The 18,380-nt window shown below is 46.0% G+C and overlaps 1 protein-coding gene across 2 annotated transcripts in view; it reads left to right on the top strand.

The window, feature by feature from the left end:
• Nucleotides 1-18,380, top strand: part of POU6F2 (POU class 6 homeobox 2) — a gene marked incomplete at its 5' end in the record, with an annotated part of 451,958 nt that overhangs the window by 416,339 nt on the left and 17,239 nt on the right. For both annotated transcript variants that reach the window (XM_082846261.1, XM_082846262.1), the window contains one exon: nt 11,696-11,902. In XM_082846261.1, coding sequence (XP_082702387.1) covers nt 11,696-11,902 — 207 coding nt within the window. The remainder of the gene's footprint in view (nt 1-11,695; nt 11,903-18,380) is intronic.

Raw genomic sequence — 18,380 nt, 5'->3', positions numbered from 1 at the left:
CATCCTTGTGGCAGAATCAAGATGGCAGAGGTTGACTGTGATGTGGTGCTGAGGAGGAACATTGTCCTGTGAAAATTGAAGGGCATTCCCCACTGTGTGCCTGTCATTCCTACTCTGCCGTGGGAAGCGAGCAGTTTCAGTTGTGTTCTTGGGGACCAGATGTCCCGAGGGATTTTCTTCCCCCCTACCTCCCTCCACCGTAAATAACCCAGCCCTTATTAGGCCTTTTAGCTATCTTCTTTTTCTTTTTTTAAAATTTTATTTATTTATTTATTTTTGGCTGTGTTGGGTCTTCGTTTCTGTGCGAGGGCTTTCTCTAGTTGCGGCGAGTGGAGGCCACTCTTCATCGGGGTGCGCGGGCCTCTCATTGTCACTGCCTCTCGTTGTGGAACATGGGCTCCAGACGCGCAGGCTCAGTAGTTGTGGCTCATGGGCCTAGTTGCTCCGTGGCATGTGGGATCTTCCCAGCCAGGGCTCGAACCTGTGTGCCCTGCATTGGCAGGCAGATTCTCAACCACTGCGCCACCAGGGAAGCCCCTTAGCTATCTTCTTTTTCACGATCAAAGTTATTTAAAAACAAAATTTAGGATTGTCAGATATTTCTCAGACTCCCCAAATCTAGAACAGTGCCTGGCACATAATGGGCCCTCAGTAAATAGAATGTAGCGATCAAATGTTCATAATGTTTGTCTTCTTCAAAAATCATTTTTAAAAACTAACACTTTTCAGGAGAACATAAGAACCTATTTCAATGAAGGGTGAATTCAGCCGTCCAGTAACACATCTGAGTATGCAGTCAGTCCTCAGAAGGAGGGACCTCGGGAGATTCCCTCAAGTCATTGACAGTTACAGAAAAGAGCAGACAGGACTCCTATCAACAGCAGGGATTTTAGTGGTGTGTGAACTTCTGCCGTCTTGACCGTCTTCACTGCTGGGAGCCTAGGCTTTCGTTTTCATTAGCGGGTTGCAGGTGCCATGTTTGACGAGATATACAGAATGCTTCTATTAATCCAAAAGACAGGATCTCCATGGGTTCAGATAGCTGGATAATTCCCCAGTCTTCTACAGTGGGAATGAGAGCAACGTGGTGTGGCCCAGTGCTGGGCACTGGGATTTGCTGAGTGAGTGGTGGGTGAGTGAGCATGTAAGTGATCAATTTGTACAGGAGTAAATGCACAAATAAAACAACACGACTAATTTTAAACCATTCAGAATAAAGCAGATAGGTTTAGACAATTGCCTACCTTTTCCAGACAAAGTTGGAGGTGGGTTTTTTTTCCCTTTTGCTAGAAAATTGCATCGAAAATTCTGCCAATATGTCTGTATTATCCATTCACACAGGCATACTTTTAATATGCAAAGTATTAATATTTGTATAAACAACCAAACTCACATACTCCAAGCCTTTGGGTATATGCTAACCACATGCAATACATTTCCAAGGAGAAGACAGGCATAGAAGAAAGTGGCAAGCTCTCTGTCCATTTCCAAAAAGATCTCTCCAAATTCCACTTCCTTTGCCCAATGAGAATTGCATTTGCGGTGAGAGTCTTGCTTACTTGAGTTTTGCTGGGAGAACCTCTTTGCATCATTGAGTATTTCTTTCCAATCACAGATGAAGCCAGTCAACCTTTGGTTCCAACATCATGCCCAGTGAAACCTTGAGCTAACGTTTAGCTAAATTTAGTCTCCCCTCTTCTGTCTTCCTCATCCCACCTTCTAGCTGCATAAAAAGTTAGCAGAGCAGTAAAGGAAAAACAATGCCATAGAGAAATCAAGAACCCCTAAATAATCCAAAGCTTGCCAATATGCTGTTCAGTGTAGTAAATATATAACTCAGATATAATTTTAAAATTTGTGTTGATGGTGGGTCCCTATACTGTGTTTAAGAAAAGGATTCATTTCCTGGGCACCGATCCCCGTCCACCAGCAACTCCAGGAAAAAGCCATGCGGGCAGTTACGATGCCTCCTCACTTCTTTCTCATTTCCATGTACTATCAACTTGTATAAATTTAACTTAATCTTTTGATTATACTCTGGATCAGAGCTTTTGTTAACACTTGAGTGGGAACCCAAACAAAAGAGACACTAGCAAATCTCACACATACAGTGAAATATTTAAGAACAGATATGATGCATCTTAAAATTTTTAATTAAAACAAACAAACAAAACAAATGAAAAGCACTCCCCTCTAGAGGATTGAGTTTGCCAGATTCAGTTGTAGTATTGTTGTAGTAGGAGCTGTCCACTCTTCAGAACAGGGCTACAGCTGCTAACTTCATTTTGTCAAAGGACTCGAGAAAGATTCAGGTCCAGTAAGAATGATCATTGTATCGTTGAGTTGATCCTTGCCTGGGAGGCCTGTCAGTTCCCTGAGATGTGGAGTTCCTTCCACGATGTTTACTGCTAAGGGGCTGCATAACTAGGGTTCATCCTGTGCTCCATAAGCAAATTGTTCCTGTAAAACACCTTTGGAATTGACATTATTCGTCCCATCTTACATCACTGAGATCTACTAGAATCCTTTCACCCCTGCCTCGTCATTTGTAAGTGGAAAACAAAGGCATACACATTAGATTTTTTTTCTTTCTCAACAATTAAACAAAAGACTGTTTTCGCAGTGTGTTTGGGAATTTGGGGTGAGTCTTGGGTTTCATTAAAGATGAGAGAGGAAATGGAGACCCATAAAAGCACATCATTACTATACCTTGGAAATACTGCTGATTACTAATGAGGATAATCTTGCTAACATAGCTGTCAAACGACCATGTTGAAGTGGTCCTGACCCTTCTGACCTACCTTCTCCTAGGTATCATTCACTATTTTCTCCTTTGGCATGCACCGGCTTTCCCTGTTAGATTTGTCAGGTGTTCAAAAGCTTCAGAAGAACTTCAGCGGCTAAGGCATTTCAATAGTATCCATTTTTAAGTCTGGAAACGTCAACAATCAGTGCTATAAATAGCAGCAGCTCCTACTTCTCAGAAATAAGCCAAATTCATAGTTTATGGGAAAATGTATATTCTGCTCACAGTTTTGAATTCTCCACCTCTGGTAGCTTGTTAAATTCTCTCCTCTTTCCTCTGTGTCCTCCTCTTGCTTCCCTTTCTCCTCTATTTTTCAAGCATCCTTAGCTAACAAAGTCGTGACAATGTGATGCACAAGATCTCCTTTTTCAGTGTTATTGATTGACCTTAATAATTAAGGTCAAGATGGTCCCCATTTGTACCTGCTTTTGAAATCAACAGATAGCAGTGGCTTAGAAAATACTCGCTGATATTCATGAATGAGGTCACGTTTAATTTAGCCAAGTTACTTAAATATAGGCCCAAAATGTTTAAATTTAAAAATGAAAAGGTCACATTTGACTTCCCTTGCACATGCAATGGTGAGTTAGCCCAGAGGAGTGGGAGACTGGGAGACATAAGTTTAAATTCCTTTATGCAGTAATTTATGATTATCAACCCCCTTCCCATATAAGTGGGGAAAGAGGGCAGAACTGTTACTTGGGGGACCTCAGCAGAGGCTCCCACTGTCCCTTTCAACCTTCCTGGTGGCCATAGGCCCTCCCCTCTTCCTGGATGAGAGCAGGGGATCTTGCCCCATGACTGCTTTTCAAGGAATACAGTCTCCTGTGGTCACTTTAAATTGCAAATAAGATGTCCAGTCCCCTGACAAAAATCAAAACTTGGAAACTAACAAATTTCGCCACCACCAGCGGCGCCAACTGGGCCTCCTTCCTGCTATTGCCACCGTGGAAAAGGGTAACCCAGTCCCTCTTTCTTCCCCTATTGGAATGTCTCTCCTTTCCTCAGCCTGCAGACTCTGTTTCTGACACGTCAGGTTGAGGTGGGGAGAGGACAGATGGGGGGAGTAAGAATGGCCCCATTTTGCTGAGCACGATGGCTTCTGCTCTCTGGGCCGACAGGTGGCTCAAGCCAACTCTCGGGGGCACGCTCATGAGGTCTTCCCAGGCCCCGCTGGGACCTTCCAAGGGCACATCTTCCAGCTGCCCACTCCCCTCTCAGAGCTTGGTTTTCTCCAAGTCCACTCCTCAGGGCTGTCTCCGTGATGCTGTCCCAGTGCCCATGGCTCAGGGGGTCCTCTGGGACAAGGACTTTAAACGGCTCCTACCCATGACAGTGAGTCCAGGGAAACACATGCATCTCACTTATCATTGGGAGCGTAGCTGGTGCCAATGCACTGAAGCTCCGTTTCCTCTCTCTCTCTTCTTCCCCTTCTTCCTCTCCCTGCCTTTTTCTCTCCTCCCCTGTCAGCTCTTAAAGCCACTGCTTCTCACCTCTAGATTCTTGGGGTGTGTATACCCCAAACTGAGGAGACAGTACTTATTCAAGCGCTCTTATTAATGTTGAGGAGAGGAGAAAGCATCCCATGCCCCATCCCTGAGAGGGAGGAGGACGCGCAGAATTTCAAAAGTTCTCTTTATCTGCCCCGCCGTGAGTGCCTGAGTTCTGGGATTATCTAACTGGTTTTCAGAAATGTCTTCTGTAAAAGCATGAAGATCTAGTCCCTCCTTGGGAGCGAAGCACCTATTGAATCTTGACGCCTCCACCAAAATTCCCAACTTTGCATTCTGTGACAAGACAAGAAAGATTCCACTGGTAAAGTCTTTTCATAGTGAAATTATAACATCCAGAAAAATTCAAAAAAGCTTTTTTTCAACTTAGTGCAAAAGCCCAGGAATTACCACAAAAGCATGTAAGAAAAATGAAGGTATGAACAAACATTTATGGCATACCTCTTTGATTGTTAGAGCACCGTGTTGGGTGCTTTGCATATGTTAATTAGTCAGCACAATAACCTTATAAAGTGTACATTATTATTTCCATTTTATTGATGAGCAGACTGAGGTTCTAAGAGGTGAAATAATTCACCAACAGCTTCCCACTAGTTAGTGGCAAAGCCTAGACTTGAACCCAACCAGTGGGGAGATTTTTTCCTCTCTCTCTCTGTGTATTTCTCTCTTAAACATTATTAAGAAAAACTACCTTTAATGGCTTTTAAGAAGCTTTTAGGGGAGAGGATTTTTGACTGTTGTTATTGCTGTTTTTACAACATCAGTTTTCATGCAGATTATCCTTCTCATAATGTGAGTCAAAGTGACATTTTAAAGATCATGACACCTCCAATTCTTTACTCTTGTCTGTGAGTGTGTTTCTAAAGTTGAAGCCAAACAGTAGAGGGATCTTAATTCTAACTGACAGTGAGAAACATTGAGCAGGTGGTTATTCTCAGAGGTGGAATACTTATCTATACCCATAAAATAAGCATTAAAGCATACGCTGTAAAAAGCTCTTTCTCACAGTTACTCATTGAGAAATTGTGTCACCCATTTCTTGCCAGTAGGTCTAAGATAATTTGTCTCATGTCCTGGCCTTTAGTTATGCCACCTTCAGACACACCACCATTTCCTATGCCCATACCCTTGCCAGATATTATTAATCAATCAAGGCACTGTTTCTTCCTGAACCTGGAACCTCCAGAGCTCCAGGAAGCCATGGCCAATTGATTGGTGTTGCCTGCAAGATTAAATCTGTTTGTCCTTTGTTGAGTGTCTTCCTCTAATTCAACTCTTTCATCTGCTTATCCTCATGCCTTTACTATCTCTGGTTCAGGTTCTCCAATAGAAACCCTCTAAATATTCACACTTCCACCTTGGACGCAGCTATGTGCAAGAAGGCACTAGATTGCATGTCACAAAAATAAATTTTGTTTGGGAAATGGTTGCATTCTCCTACTCTTCCTGGATCAACATCCTAATCAGAGCTGCCAACATAACTCTAAGTGAGTTTAACCTTAAACCTGCGAGCCCATGAGACTGAAATGAACGTATTATATAAAGGAGACAAAAATCATCCCTTGGAGGAAGAGAGAACAGTGACTGTGACCAGACCAGAAAGCGAGGGGAAGGAGACTGGTGATGGCTCACTGCCAGCTCCTCGGCTCTCAGATGCTAGAAGGTCTGTGTTCGAGAATGGACACAGTAATGCCCCGTGTGAACAAAAGCCTCTTGACCAGAAACTGTTGAGGTTACACAAATATTGGGCAAAGAATCGCCTCTGCTGATGGACTGAAAGCCCTGCAAAGTCACCGATTTCCAGCATTGACAGGTTTCGTCTTAAAGATATGTGCAACAGAATTACTTGTCACATTGACATCTGTAATCACATTCTCCGTGGCAGAGTTTAACAGCATGTCATAGACTATTATGACATGTGGTGCATCAGACAACTTGTCTGGTTGCCCTGGGCTTCTGTGATACCACCCTCAACTGCTGCTGATGACACCTACACGCCAGCAGTGAATAAATTCAGCACCCGTTCACCTCCATCAGTCATAATTCGTCCCTACTGAATACCTCAACTAGACTGAGGTCCACACGGGCATCGTAATGATCACATGGTAACCCAAGGCGTTACGTGGCTCTGAATCGCCGGGGGTTGCCACAATCACAAGGTAGTCTTTATGGTGGGTTAAATTATAACTACTCCTGAATAACGATAGCACACTGAAACATAACATAAGCCACCTTCATTCTTATGGAAATAGGGAGACGTGCTAATGAACACTAGTAATCATTTTAGTGATTGTTTTTAGTTGCTCTTACAACACGGACTTTATTCTCCATTGCAGTTTATGCTCTTAACTCCTATAAGCAAAGAGACAAGTGAACATGAACTGCAACAACCAAATAAGTCCCCTGTCAGAGAGGCTGGAACTCTTTTAGGTCACAGATTATCATTACAATACCATCTTCCTGGTTAAAGCGTTCATCAGAGATGAATCATTACCCTCGGAGTCAGGGCAAAGACAGAGGGGATCATTGCAAACGACGCCTGTGCTATTTGCTGTGGGATTGATGGGGCAGTAACTTGACTCAAAATTTTCTAATGTTGCAACCTAGGCATAAAATAGGCCATGCTTTTTGAACTGAAGTGGAAGGCGACGAATCAAGCAACCCCTGTATGAAGGATTCATTGAAGCCTTTTGCTTCACACTTGGATGACTACAGTAGCATCCTAGCGACTGATCTCCTGGTCTGTAGTCTCTCGACACTCTAGTCCATTCTCGCCACATGGTCACATTCCCAGCTGAAACAGCTCCATTTCAGTACCCTTCCCCACGGCCCCCCTCAAAAACCATTCATCGGAATCTCTTGCCTGGAGGGAATTTGACCCTTCCAGGCCGACCTGTCACTTGCCCAATGTCTGAACCCTCTTTTGCATGCAAACTAGTTAACTCACCACCGCCATGTTTCTCACCTCTCGTTTGGAATGGATTCTCTGTCTTGCCAAATCCTCACCTAACCTCCAAGACCCATGTTCTGCCCCCATCTCTTCTATGAAGTCTTCCAAGCCATCCATCTTCATCTTTCTTCCTCTGAACTCACTCATTCGGTCCCAGTATTTTTCTGAGCACTGACCACATGAGTAGAGAGATTTTTATCAGCTAGTCCTTGCCACTCGTTTGGTGTATATCATTTCTCCGTTTGATTGTTAGAATCTTTGCATGTGACGTGCCTGTCTCATCGCCCCCTCCCCTGCCCCAGTTGGATCTTCCTGGTGCCTTACATAGAGAAGGGTCTGCAGGTACCAGACTGCTCTGCCAGAGTCCTCAGCATCTCAGGAGAGCTGGAATTTGTCTTGCGTGTCCAGTGCCTGCATCCAGAGTCCCAGCGTAGTGGCCTTGTTTGCTCAGTGACATGCCCCTCCATCAGGACATCTCCTTGCAGTAAACCCCTAGCTCTGGGAACCAGAAAATCAAACTCCAAAAGCTAGTCCCAGAACTACAAGTGTTCTAAAAGCGGCCTCTTTCTATCTTTGCCCTCAAATCGCCTTTTCAAACCTCAGTTTTGATTCCCTGATTTAGTCGCAACATGTGTAGATGCAAATATTTCCCTTGAATAGCGAAAGGCCTTTCATTTAAAATCTGAGTTTCCCAGGTCAAAGAGCCTCCCGCCTTGCTGCCTGGATTCCTCTCATTTCCTTGTTGGAAGTCAGAGTCCGAGGAGGAGTTTCCGTGCGACCTATGGAAGCGCTGAAAGGCATCGGAGCCGCCTAAGCAAAATTGGCACATCTGACAAGTTTTCAACAACACAGTGTGTGACTGTCTCCACACTTGGATACGTGGGAGCAAATGAAAATGGGCGAGTTGTAAGGCATTGGGGAATATTAGAAAATTGCCCACAGAGCACTGCCACGTGTTTGACGTGCTGAGATGATGATCCCAACTCCCCTGAGAGAGGAACAAAAATGAAAAATGCTCAACTTCACGGAAGCCTTCCTGACTTTAGAATCACCCTTCCTGCCTTGCCACCTCGCAGGCACAACCTTCCTATGAAAGTGTTCCCTCCGTCAGGCCGTTGCAGGTCCCTCTGGCTCTGACACTAGCGCTGTCCTGCCCTCTGTAAGTGATGCTAGGGCCCAGGAAAGAAGAGAGGAACGAAGGGAGGGGACACAAAAAGTGGCACCATGTTTTAATGTCACCGTGCAGTATTGGCAAGTGAGGCTGCACCTGGGGAAGAGGCTGGTGAGATGTTCGCGTTTGCCTTTCTTCTTCTCTCCACCCAGAACGCAGGCAGAGCCTCTCATTACCGCCAGGTGAGCACCGACTCATGTCAATCTTCTCGGGAGCAGGAAGCCTCGCCTGCATCACAGTGTGTTCTGTAGCTGTCAGGCGCCTTGCCTCCCTCTGAAGCCTTCTCCCAGGCTAAACACGCTGACATCCTGCCTAAAATAGAACCCGCAACCCTGCCACCTAAATGAATCCAGCTTCCTTCCGTAGGCTTTCAACTGGGCCCAATCAGGTGGAGCAGGGCTTCCCAGGCCCAAGATACGAGGAAGCCAGAGGCGATGGGTCAGCCTCTGAGCTTTCACAGTGCACTGGGGGCAAGGGGGGGTTGTACCTTTCATGGTGCAAGTGAGGAATGCGGAAGTAGCCAGCGTCAGAGTAGGACAAGGAGCCTGCTCCCCAGGCCTCCCCGCCATTGCCTGTGGGGTCACAGGAACAGCCTTTGCATCCTGGGAGATGAGACCAGTCATCAATAAAGTACTTACGTGCCCTGATCTATTGACGTGGACACCTCCTGTCCTTGCGGCACGGATGGGACACGCTCGTGGCCAGTGCTGCTGGGGGGACAGCGCAGGCTTGCTCAGTGAGGCTGCGGAGCTGCAGACTCCCTGCGGGACCGCTGAGCACTCTCACCTAATTACTTGACCTCTATCGGCAGCCATTGACAGCTGCCGTGGAGACCAGATATTCGCACAGCTCCTTCATTAGCGCCTTCCCACAGGGGCTTTTGTGGTAGAAACATGGCCTGCCAAGTGAGGAGGGGGGCGTCTCTCCATCCTGATCTTTGGCACTGAATCCTGTGGTCTCTCGGGTCCTCTGCAGTGCCAGTTGTATCTGGAATTCAAGGGACAGCTGAGTCTGGAAACCATTCCTTCCAAAGACAGTTATTGAGAAGCTGCGTTCAAAGCCCTGCTTGGGGTACTGTGGGCATAGAAAACGGTATTGTTTATAAACTTAGTCTACAATTTCCCATCTGGTGGGAAATTGCGAACAGGATGCAGGGCCTTTCCTAAGAGCAGGTGCCCTCCCGTGTCCTCCCTGTGGTAGGAGCCAGGTGACATTTAGAAAGTGAGCACATGGGGGGCCAGACCTGGACTCCAGCTCTGCCACTTGCAAACTCCTCCCTGACCCTCCACTGTCTTATCAAGTAACAAGGGGCAGGACTAGGGCCCACAGGACTGAGCTGTTGTGAGAATGTGGAATGAGTGGAAACCGTATCCACGAAAGCACTTCCTAAGGCAGTATTATTAATGTGTCGCGGTGGCCCCTAGGCCGAGTCACCACAGTTCACATCTGGGAAGCGGCCCTGGAAGACGACCAGCAGAGCAGAGCTGCGTAACCACCCTGTGGTACCTGGAGGGAAAGCGTGCAACCCAAGCTCCACAGCTTTCCCCAGGAGAGTCCATGACATTGGGAAACGGAGATCACATTTTCTTTATTTACAGATCAGATTTTTGTTTTTCTCCCTAACCCAAAGCAAGCTTACAGATTAGATTTGTCCGTGTCGGTGGACAGGGACAAACGTGGTCCACAAATGTGTTCAGTGTTTCCAGATCTTATAAATGCCTCAGCTCATGCTCCCTTTCTCTGTAACATGGTGCTCGGATCCAGCCAGGCCTCTCCGCACCATCCCTTCACGGAAGACAGAGGCTATCAGATGCAAAGGACAGCCTTCCCCTACCTGCCACAGAAGCCTTGGCCTGCTAACCTTTAGGGCCACTTTAAAACACATCATTTAAAATGCACTTTTAGGACTTCCCTGGTGGTGCAGCAGTTAAGAATCCGCCTGCCAATGCAGGGGACACGGGTTCGATCCCTGGTCCGGGAAGATCCCATGTGCCACAGAGCAGCTAAGCCTGTGTGCCACAACTACTGAGCCTGTGCTCTAGAGCCCACGAGCCACAACTACTGAGCCCGCACGCCACAACTACTGAAGACCATGCACCTAGGGCCCATGCTCTGCGACAAGAGAAACCATTGCAATGGGAAGCCCACACACCACAACGAAGAGTAGCCCCCGCTTGCCGCAACTAGAGAAAGCCTGCATGCAGCAATGAAGACCCAACGCAGCCAAACATTAATTAATTAATTAATGTAATTAAATCTATTTTAAAAACTAAATGAAAAATAAAATGCACTTTTAAAACGTTTTCAGCCCTCAGTAGTCATTTCACCTCTATTTTGAGTTTCAAATATTCGTTTATGACCCTAGTTCTCTCCAGCCTTCAGAAAGCTTAGGCTCCTTGACAATGCTGTAGAGGAGGTGGCAGCGCTGGGAACGGACTCCTGTGTCCCTGACTCCAGGACCCAGGCTCTCAACCACTGTGAGCACCAGGGTGCTGCTGGGGCACCGTTGTCCCGCTGGGGTGTCAGGGAGCTGGCCCCCGACCTTGAGAGAGTTACAGAATGTCGGGGAAGGCAAGGAGCGATGGAAACTGCAGGGGAGACCCGAGCAAAGGAGAGGATGGAAGGGAGCACACTGTGTGTGAGGGGCCCTGTGAGGAAGGGGTGCGGCTCCCCAGCCAGACAAGGGCCTGCAGTGCGTGAGGAGTCTATCCTTTGCTTCGGAGACAGAGCAGGTATCTGTGCTACCCTGGCAGAGTTCACATGCTTCTGCCCTCACTGATGCTTGATTTTATTTTTTTTTAATTTTTATTTTATATTGGAGTAAAGTTGATTTGCAGTATTATGCTAGATTCAGGTGTACAGCAAAGTGGTTCATAGACATATACATGTATCTGTTCTTTCTCAGACTCTTTTCCCAGAGAGGTTATTACACAGTGTTGAGTAGAGTTCCCTGTGGTGTACAGTAGGTCCTTGTCGATTATTTTATATATAGTAGTGTGTATCTGTTCACCCGTGATTTTATTTTTATATAAGATATTTTCCCCTTCCCCCCACGCACTCGGTCCGTGTGTGTTTCTCCTTCAGATGCTCATATCCTCTGCCACTTTCTTCCACACCCGCATCTCCGGATCTGTTCAAGGATTATGAATCGGCTCTCAGGGAGCCTCTGATAGAGGCCAGGGCATGAGTGGTCTTCAGGTGCATGTGCAGACCCTGAACAGAGCCCAGAACCTCACCTGTGGGCCTGTCTCTTGCAGATTATTGGGACCATTCCTCTGATGCCGAACCCGGGGCCGTCAAGCCAAGCAGCGAGCGGCGCTCAGGGCCTTCAGGTGCAGCCGATCACCCCCCAGCTCCTGACCAACGCCCAGGGCCAGATCATCGCCACGGTCATCGGGAACCAGATCCTGCCAGTGATCAACACCCAGGGCATCACGCTCTCCCCCATCAAGCCCGGTCAGCAGGTAAAGGCTCCATGTCCAGGCAGCTGTGGCTACCTGGACACCTCTCCTGACCACCCTTCTTCTGTTTCCTTTCAATGAAAAGTCATTTTTAAATTAGAAGATATTTAATCCCACTAATCCTAACATATCAATACTTACAAAAAGGCAAGTAGCTTTATTCTTCATTATTAGTGAATATGGGTGATAACTATTAAATAGCTGCTAATCTACAAATATGAATATATTCAATTATAACAGAGACAATGGCCTAAAATTCAACAGATATGTGTTCTTATTTATCTCTGCTTAGCTGATACTTAACTTTCAATTTTCAAAGTGGTCAAGAAGAAACCAAGACCACTTATGTCTTAACTGTAAAGGGAAAAAAAAAAAGTATTAAACACCAAGCAATCCCAACCTGATGCTTCTGAGAATGCTGCCTACACATTAGGGAGTGGGGGCTTCCCTGGTGGCGCAGTGGTTAAAAATCTGCCTGCCAATGCAGGGGACACGGGTTCGATCCCTGGTCCAGGAGGATCCCACATGTCGCGGAGCAACTAAGCTTGTGCGCCACAACTACTGAGCCTGTGCTCTAGAGCCCACAGGCCACAACTGCTGAGCCCACATGCCACAACTATGGAAGCCTAGAGCCCGTGCTCCGGAACAAGAGAAGCCACTGCAATGAGAAGCCCGCGCACCACAATGAAGACTAGCCCCCGCTCGCTGCAACTAGAGAAAGCCCGCATGCAGCGGTGAAGGCCCAACACAGCCAAAAATAAATTAATTAATTAATTTTAAAAAAGTAATTATCTTTAAAAAAAAATTAGGGAAAGAAAAATAGGAAGTTCCAACTGGTAGAATTTCATTAAAACCATGACAATCCAGTTCATTTTTTCCATTCAAATATCAATCAAGCACTTCCCTGTATGTTATACTAGAGGCTGGGTACACAGCTCTGAATAAGAGAGACATGGTCCCTGACCTCATGGAACTTCTGATTAATTCAACAAACCTTTTTTGATAACCCACTCTACAGCAGGCCCCTGCTTAATAAGAAACAGGGGTAAAAGAGTGACGCTTTCTGGTCTTAAAGGAGCTTGTAGAGGACACAGGTACATGAGCACAGTCCCTCTGTGCAATAAAACAATGTCCTGGGACCTCCCTGGCGGTCCAGTGGTTAGGACTCTGTGCTTCCACTGCAGGAGGCCCGGGTTCGATCCACTGCAGGGGGCCCGGTAAGGGGATTAAGATCCCATAAGCCATGCAGCATGGCCATAAATAAGTAAGTAAATAAATAAATAAACAAGCAAATAAATAAATAAACCAGAATGTGCTGTAACAGGACAGATGCGCACAAAGTTTAGTATCATCACAGAGATGGGAGTGACCAACTTTGTCTAGCGAGTTTTGAGTCCTCACAGAGAAAATAGTTTAGAACTGAGTCTTGATGGTTGAGTAGGAGTCAGCCAGGTAAATGATGGGTCAACAACATTCCAGGCAGTGGAACCAGCAGGCACAGAAGCAGGGAAACGTGAAGGAGGACGGAGTGTTGAGAAACAGAAGGAAGGTTCCTGTGATTGGAATGTAGAGGAAGTCTGAGGACAGGCATGGAAGGGGCTTCATATTCAAACTGAAAAGGATGGGCTTTGTCCCTGTGTGATTTGAACACATTACACATCATCTTTATGCCTTGGTTTTCTCATCTGTAAAATGGGGAAATGCCAGCACCTACCTCACACAGCAGTTGGGAGGCCTCTCTTACTCCTGCTGGTTCTCGCTCTGAATCTAAACCACTGCCTGGGGAGCCAAGGTCCCCACCACCCTCTTCTTCCTCAGCTTCCTCTCAGGCAGTGGGACGACAGTCCCTGACGAATGTATCATGAGGACTTCCACCCTCACGCCTTGCCCCCGTCTCTCAGCTGTTTTCTTTCTTTTACTATTTACAAGATTCCATTGTATTCTCTACCTTCTAAATAGTTCCCCCAAGGGACTTCCCTGGCGGTCCAGTGGTTAAGACTCCGCGCTCCCAATGCAGGGGGTGCAGGTTCGATCCCCAGTTGGGGAACTAAGATCTCGCATGTCACATGGTCAATAAATAAATAAATAAATAGTTCCCCCAAATAAGGCAAGATTCTCCATGTTTCACTGGCTTTTTAATCCCTAGTTCCGTCTGTTCAAACTTATGTTCAAAATTATCTCTGGGGGCGGAAATGAGAAGATCAACCTTTTTTCATACAATCTGCTAAGAACTGTTTTCTGTCAGCAAAGCCAAGTTGTAAATTGCCAAGAAGATGAGGATTATTTAGATATCCACAACATTTAATACAAAGTAGCTCTCACTCTCACCTTGAATTTCTAAGGAGGGTGTGTGGGTGATAGACCATCGCTGTTGCATAAGATGACAGCTCTAGATTTGGGGTAGTACAGTTTCCATCCAGAAGGACCTAACCAAGAAACGGCAAGTAAGAGGTGGGTGTGGTGTCACTCCTCAAATCGTCGCCCACAATCAACATCATGAATCCATTTCCACAGTCTCTCCCGTGAGCACAGATGCACCTCAGAAGCTTCCTCACAGCACCTGTTGGCCCCTGGAACAAAACCTCATTACCATGGTGGGAACGTCTCATCCTCTGAAGGTCTAATCACCATCGTCCTTGTCACTGTAGAAGCAGAGATCTAGCAACTGGGAAGAAACAGCCAGCCTCTAGGGGATGTGCCTTGCACCTCCAACTCGTGTCACTTACAACCAGCCTCCCAGAGAGCAAGACTCAACTTGCACGTATAGAAGCGTGCATCTCTCATATATGTACGTGCTGAGAAGAAACGTGTGCACGGCTGAAAAGAGTGACATGCACACCTTCCTGAATCCTCAAGTCGCGGCAGAGGCCCATGGGCCCGTCCCGTTGTTCAAGGCATGTGCCAGTGGTCTATCCAAGTACCAGAAAGATCAAGGGAACCGTTGAGGAAGCTGGTGAGAAACATCAGGAAAATTGCAGCAATTAGATGAATGACTATTACTGTTTCTTGGCATCAGCTCTGATTGAAACATCTTGGAATGTGTAGTAAAGTTAACAAGTTGGGTGAATCGACAGGAAATGCTCAAGTCTGAGTCCCAGATATAAAAGTGGGGGTTCTGAGGAGAATGGATCATAAAATGCCCAGAGTCCAAAAGTAAAAAGCTCACAACTGGAGGTATAAGGATAGTGGTCTTCAATTTTTTTCTTTAAATATTACCCTTTACATTGAAGAAGTATAATATGGACAACCACTAAAAAATAAAGGATTTCTGTCGTACAGTAGAGAAGTTTCTCAGTTTATTTTTTTCATGTGATTTATGACAAATGCTTGATCTCACAAGAGCATAGCTCCAACAGTAAAATATGTCATAAATTACAGGAGCAGAGAGTTCCCTAACTCATACTCAGAGGTCCAGTTTTATGGAGTGAAGTACAGAGCTCTTGGGCCAGACGACATGGGGTGATTTGTTTTAATTTAATAAAAGTAATTGCATCTTTAATTTTTACACCTGCCTGCCACTAATTAGAAGAACTTGAATAAAATCTGAGTGAAGAGTCAACCAGTCTTGATGATGATTTATTCCAGTGATGAAAGATTGAGAACCTGCAACGTTATCATCTGAAATACAAACAGTATTTTTTTTTTAATATATACCAGGATCTGATAGCCCTAGATATCACATCAGAGATCCTTGGTGAGCAATGCAAGACAATAAGAGTGAGAAAAGGACTAGATAAAAATGAGAGACAGAGAGAGAGAGGGGAGTATCTTTCTGTGCATGAAACAAATTACTTAATACAGAATAGTTGGCGGGAGCTCAACTATTCCCTCCATGGGACTCTGCAGCTTCAAAAGTCAGAGTCACCCCGGTGCCCGGGGTTTGCTCTTACTATCCTGTGACTGTGAATTAATGATTTCTTCATGAGCAGCACAGACATCATTTTGTGTATATTTATTCTTCCTCTGACTAAATCCCAACAAAAGTTAATGGGAGGGTTTTTTTTTTAGTGTCATTAAGGAAATAGAGACATTTGAAAGGGAAAATGTTCTAATTTGTAAAATCAAAGCATTGAAATTTTTCAAAAATTAAATACCGTAGCTGTAATGCTTGGAGACTACCACCCATGAAGGCACTCAGTTGTTCTTCAAACTGTAATCTTGATGCCAATAGGAAGACAAAGCAAAGTGGTTTATTTCACTTAGCTCTCTAAAATGCCATATGATTCTCCAAATCCATCCATTTTTTTCAAGTAAAAAAAATGTACTCACTTCCCTGTTTTTCCCCAGCCCTTACCTGAATCAGTAGTCCCCAGTTTTTTTTTGGAGCCACCCAGAATGAGACACACACGAGGCATTTCCACCCACAAGGGATCTAAAATAGCATAGGGGTTTCCTGGACGGATGAAATGTGTGTCAGTGACCCCAATACAAAACAGATCTTTGACCTTCCAGCCACATATCTGGGCATCTCACCTCTATGGTCTCCCCTTATCCCCCCCTGCTGAGCTCAGCTGACAGGGGGCAGGCTCCCTGCACACCCTGTGCCCCTGGCCTGGAATGCCTCTCCCACCTCCTGTGTCTGGGAAGCTCCTGCCACTGTCCCTCTGCCCAGGATCCCTCCTTTGTGAAGCTTGCCTGTGTCATTCCCTCACCTCTGACTTCCCCTTGCTCCGTTCACTGTCATCAACCTGTACTGTCACTATGAGTCTGTACCTGAAAGGAGGCTGAGACCAGACTGATTCAGCCTTGCTCAGGACCCCGCCCACGCTGGGTGCTCCGTCCGTCATGTTCAAATTTAATTGTTGCCAAACCATAGTGTTTCCTTGTCCGGGACGCCGGATCCCAGAGCCACGCTCCCAGGAGAGCCCAGCCCAGGCCCTTCTGTGGCTTTCCAATTCTGTGTCTTCTGCATTTTCCAGTATGTTCCAAATGAGCACCTGCCAGCAGCCTGGGGATACCTTCCACACAGCGCTGTCTTCTCTAGTTCTCTTTTCTCTCTGTCAAGCCCTTCCTCTGCACTAAGATCTGACTCCTGTCCCATCCCTGTCCCTGCTGAGCCCTGCTCGTGTGTCCCAAGCTTGCGTGATGACTGCCTTGGCCTTTGCTGCCTGTGTCTGGGCATCGGCCCCGAATGCTGCTCAGGTTCTGATTCTCCTCACTTCCTCACATCCTCATGGTGGCTGGAGGAGTGACACTGTTCTCAGTTCTCTTTCCTGAGACCATTAGAGCTTCTGCCATACCTACTCCCCTGCAGGCAGGAGGGGCCTATGATGGAGCCTTACACCTGGGGCTCTGCTTCCTGCTTATAGCCTCAAGAGATGCTTCAGAGCCATGGAACTGAGCCAGAGGAAACCCAGTAGGTCTCCTAAACTCTGCCAGAAGGATAACTCCCTCCATACTTTTCTAAACTTCCTGCAGAGATAACTAAAATCTCCCTTGGGTATCATGTCTAGAAAATTTTTGATAACTGAAATCTCTAGATTTAAATGTCTAGAACATGATACCCAAGGGAGATGGTAGTTATCAAAATCTTTCAAAATTTTAGTCCTCAAAATTTTTCAAGTTAGATTGTCCTGAGGTCAACCCTGAATCTTTCAGCAAATGTGACACCTGTGCAGTTGTCCTGTCCACGGTAGAATGAACTCCTCAATGACACTCAGGTATTCTTTATGCCCTCCTAATTAGTAAAGGTTCTTATTAAACTCGGGCTCCGGCTTCTCTTGTCTAGACATAGTAAGTCCACTTTCTTTACCTTTTGTGTAGGAGAAGCTCCATCCAAAACCTTGGGTGGTCCCTCAACCAGCAACATTATCTTCACCTGGGAACTTGTTAGAAATGCAAATTCTTGAGGCCCACCCTGGACCTACTGCACCAGACACTGTGGGGATGGGGCCCAGGGCTCTGTATTTTAACAGCCCTCCAGGTGATTCTGAAAGCCCTGAATCTTGAGGACCACTGATTTCATTTCTCTGCCAGCTATTATAAGGGACCCAGTACACAGAAAAATGCCAGCCATTGCAGAGAAGGAGGGAGAATCATGATGTCTTCCTGCACACTCTGGCTTCTTCTGCTAGAGCCCTCGGGGTTATGTTCATTTTCTCCATAGCACCACAAGGGGGCTTTAGCTGGGGGTTCGTCATGCCTCCCTGAGATATTTGTAAAAGCCCAGGTCTCCTCCATTTTGCCTCTGTGTGTTTGGACAGTTTCTCCTCCCTCCCCCATCAAATGAATTTCTCTATATTTAATCCCATTTGAATTTTACTGTTTATGTGGACTGACTTTTCCGTCTCCTCTATCACATTCTGGTTCTGCATTTTATCCCATTTTCCACCCCCACTTGTTTTTATGTCAATCGTGAATTTAATTAGAAGATGCTTTATTCAGAAACTAAAATATTATTAAGGATATAGTGTGTTACACATAGAAGATATATGAGGCGCAGTGGCACAGACGATCAAGAAGGACTTCAAAGTGTGCCTGT

Source organism: Leucopleurus acutus, assembly GCF_964270905.1.
Source record: "Leucopleurus acutus genome assembly, chromosome: 9".
Taxonomy (NCBI): Eukaryota; Metazoa; Chordata; class Mammalia; order Artiodactyla; family Delphinidae; genus Leucopleurus; species Leucopleurus acutus.
This window is presented reverse-complemented; position numbering and strand designations above follow the sequence as displayed.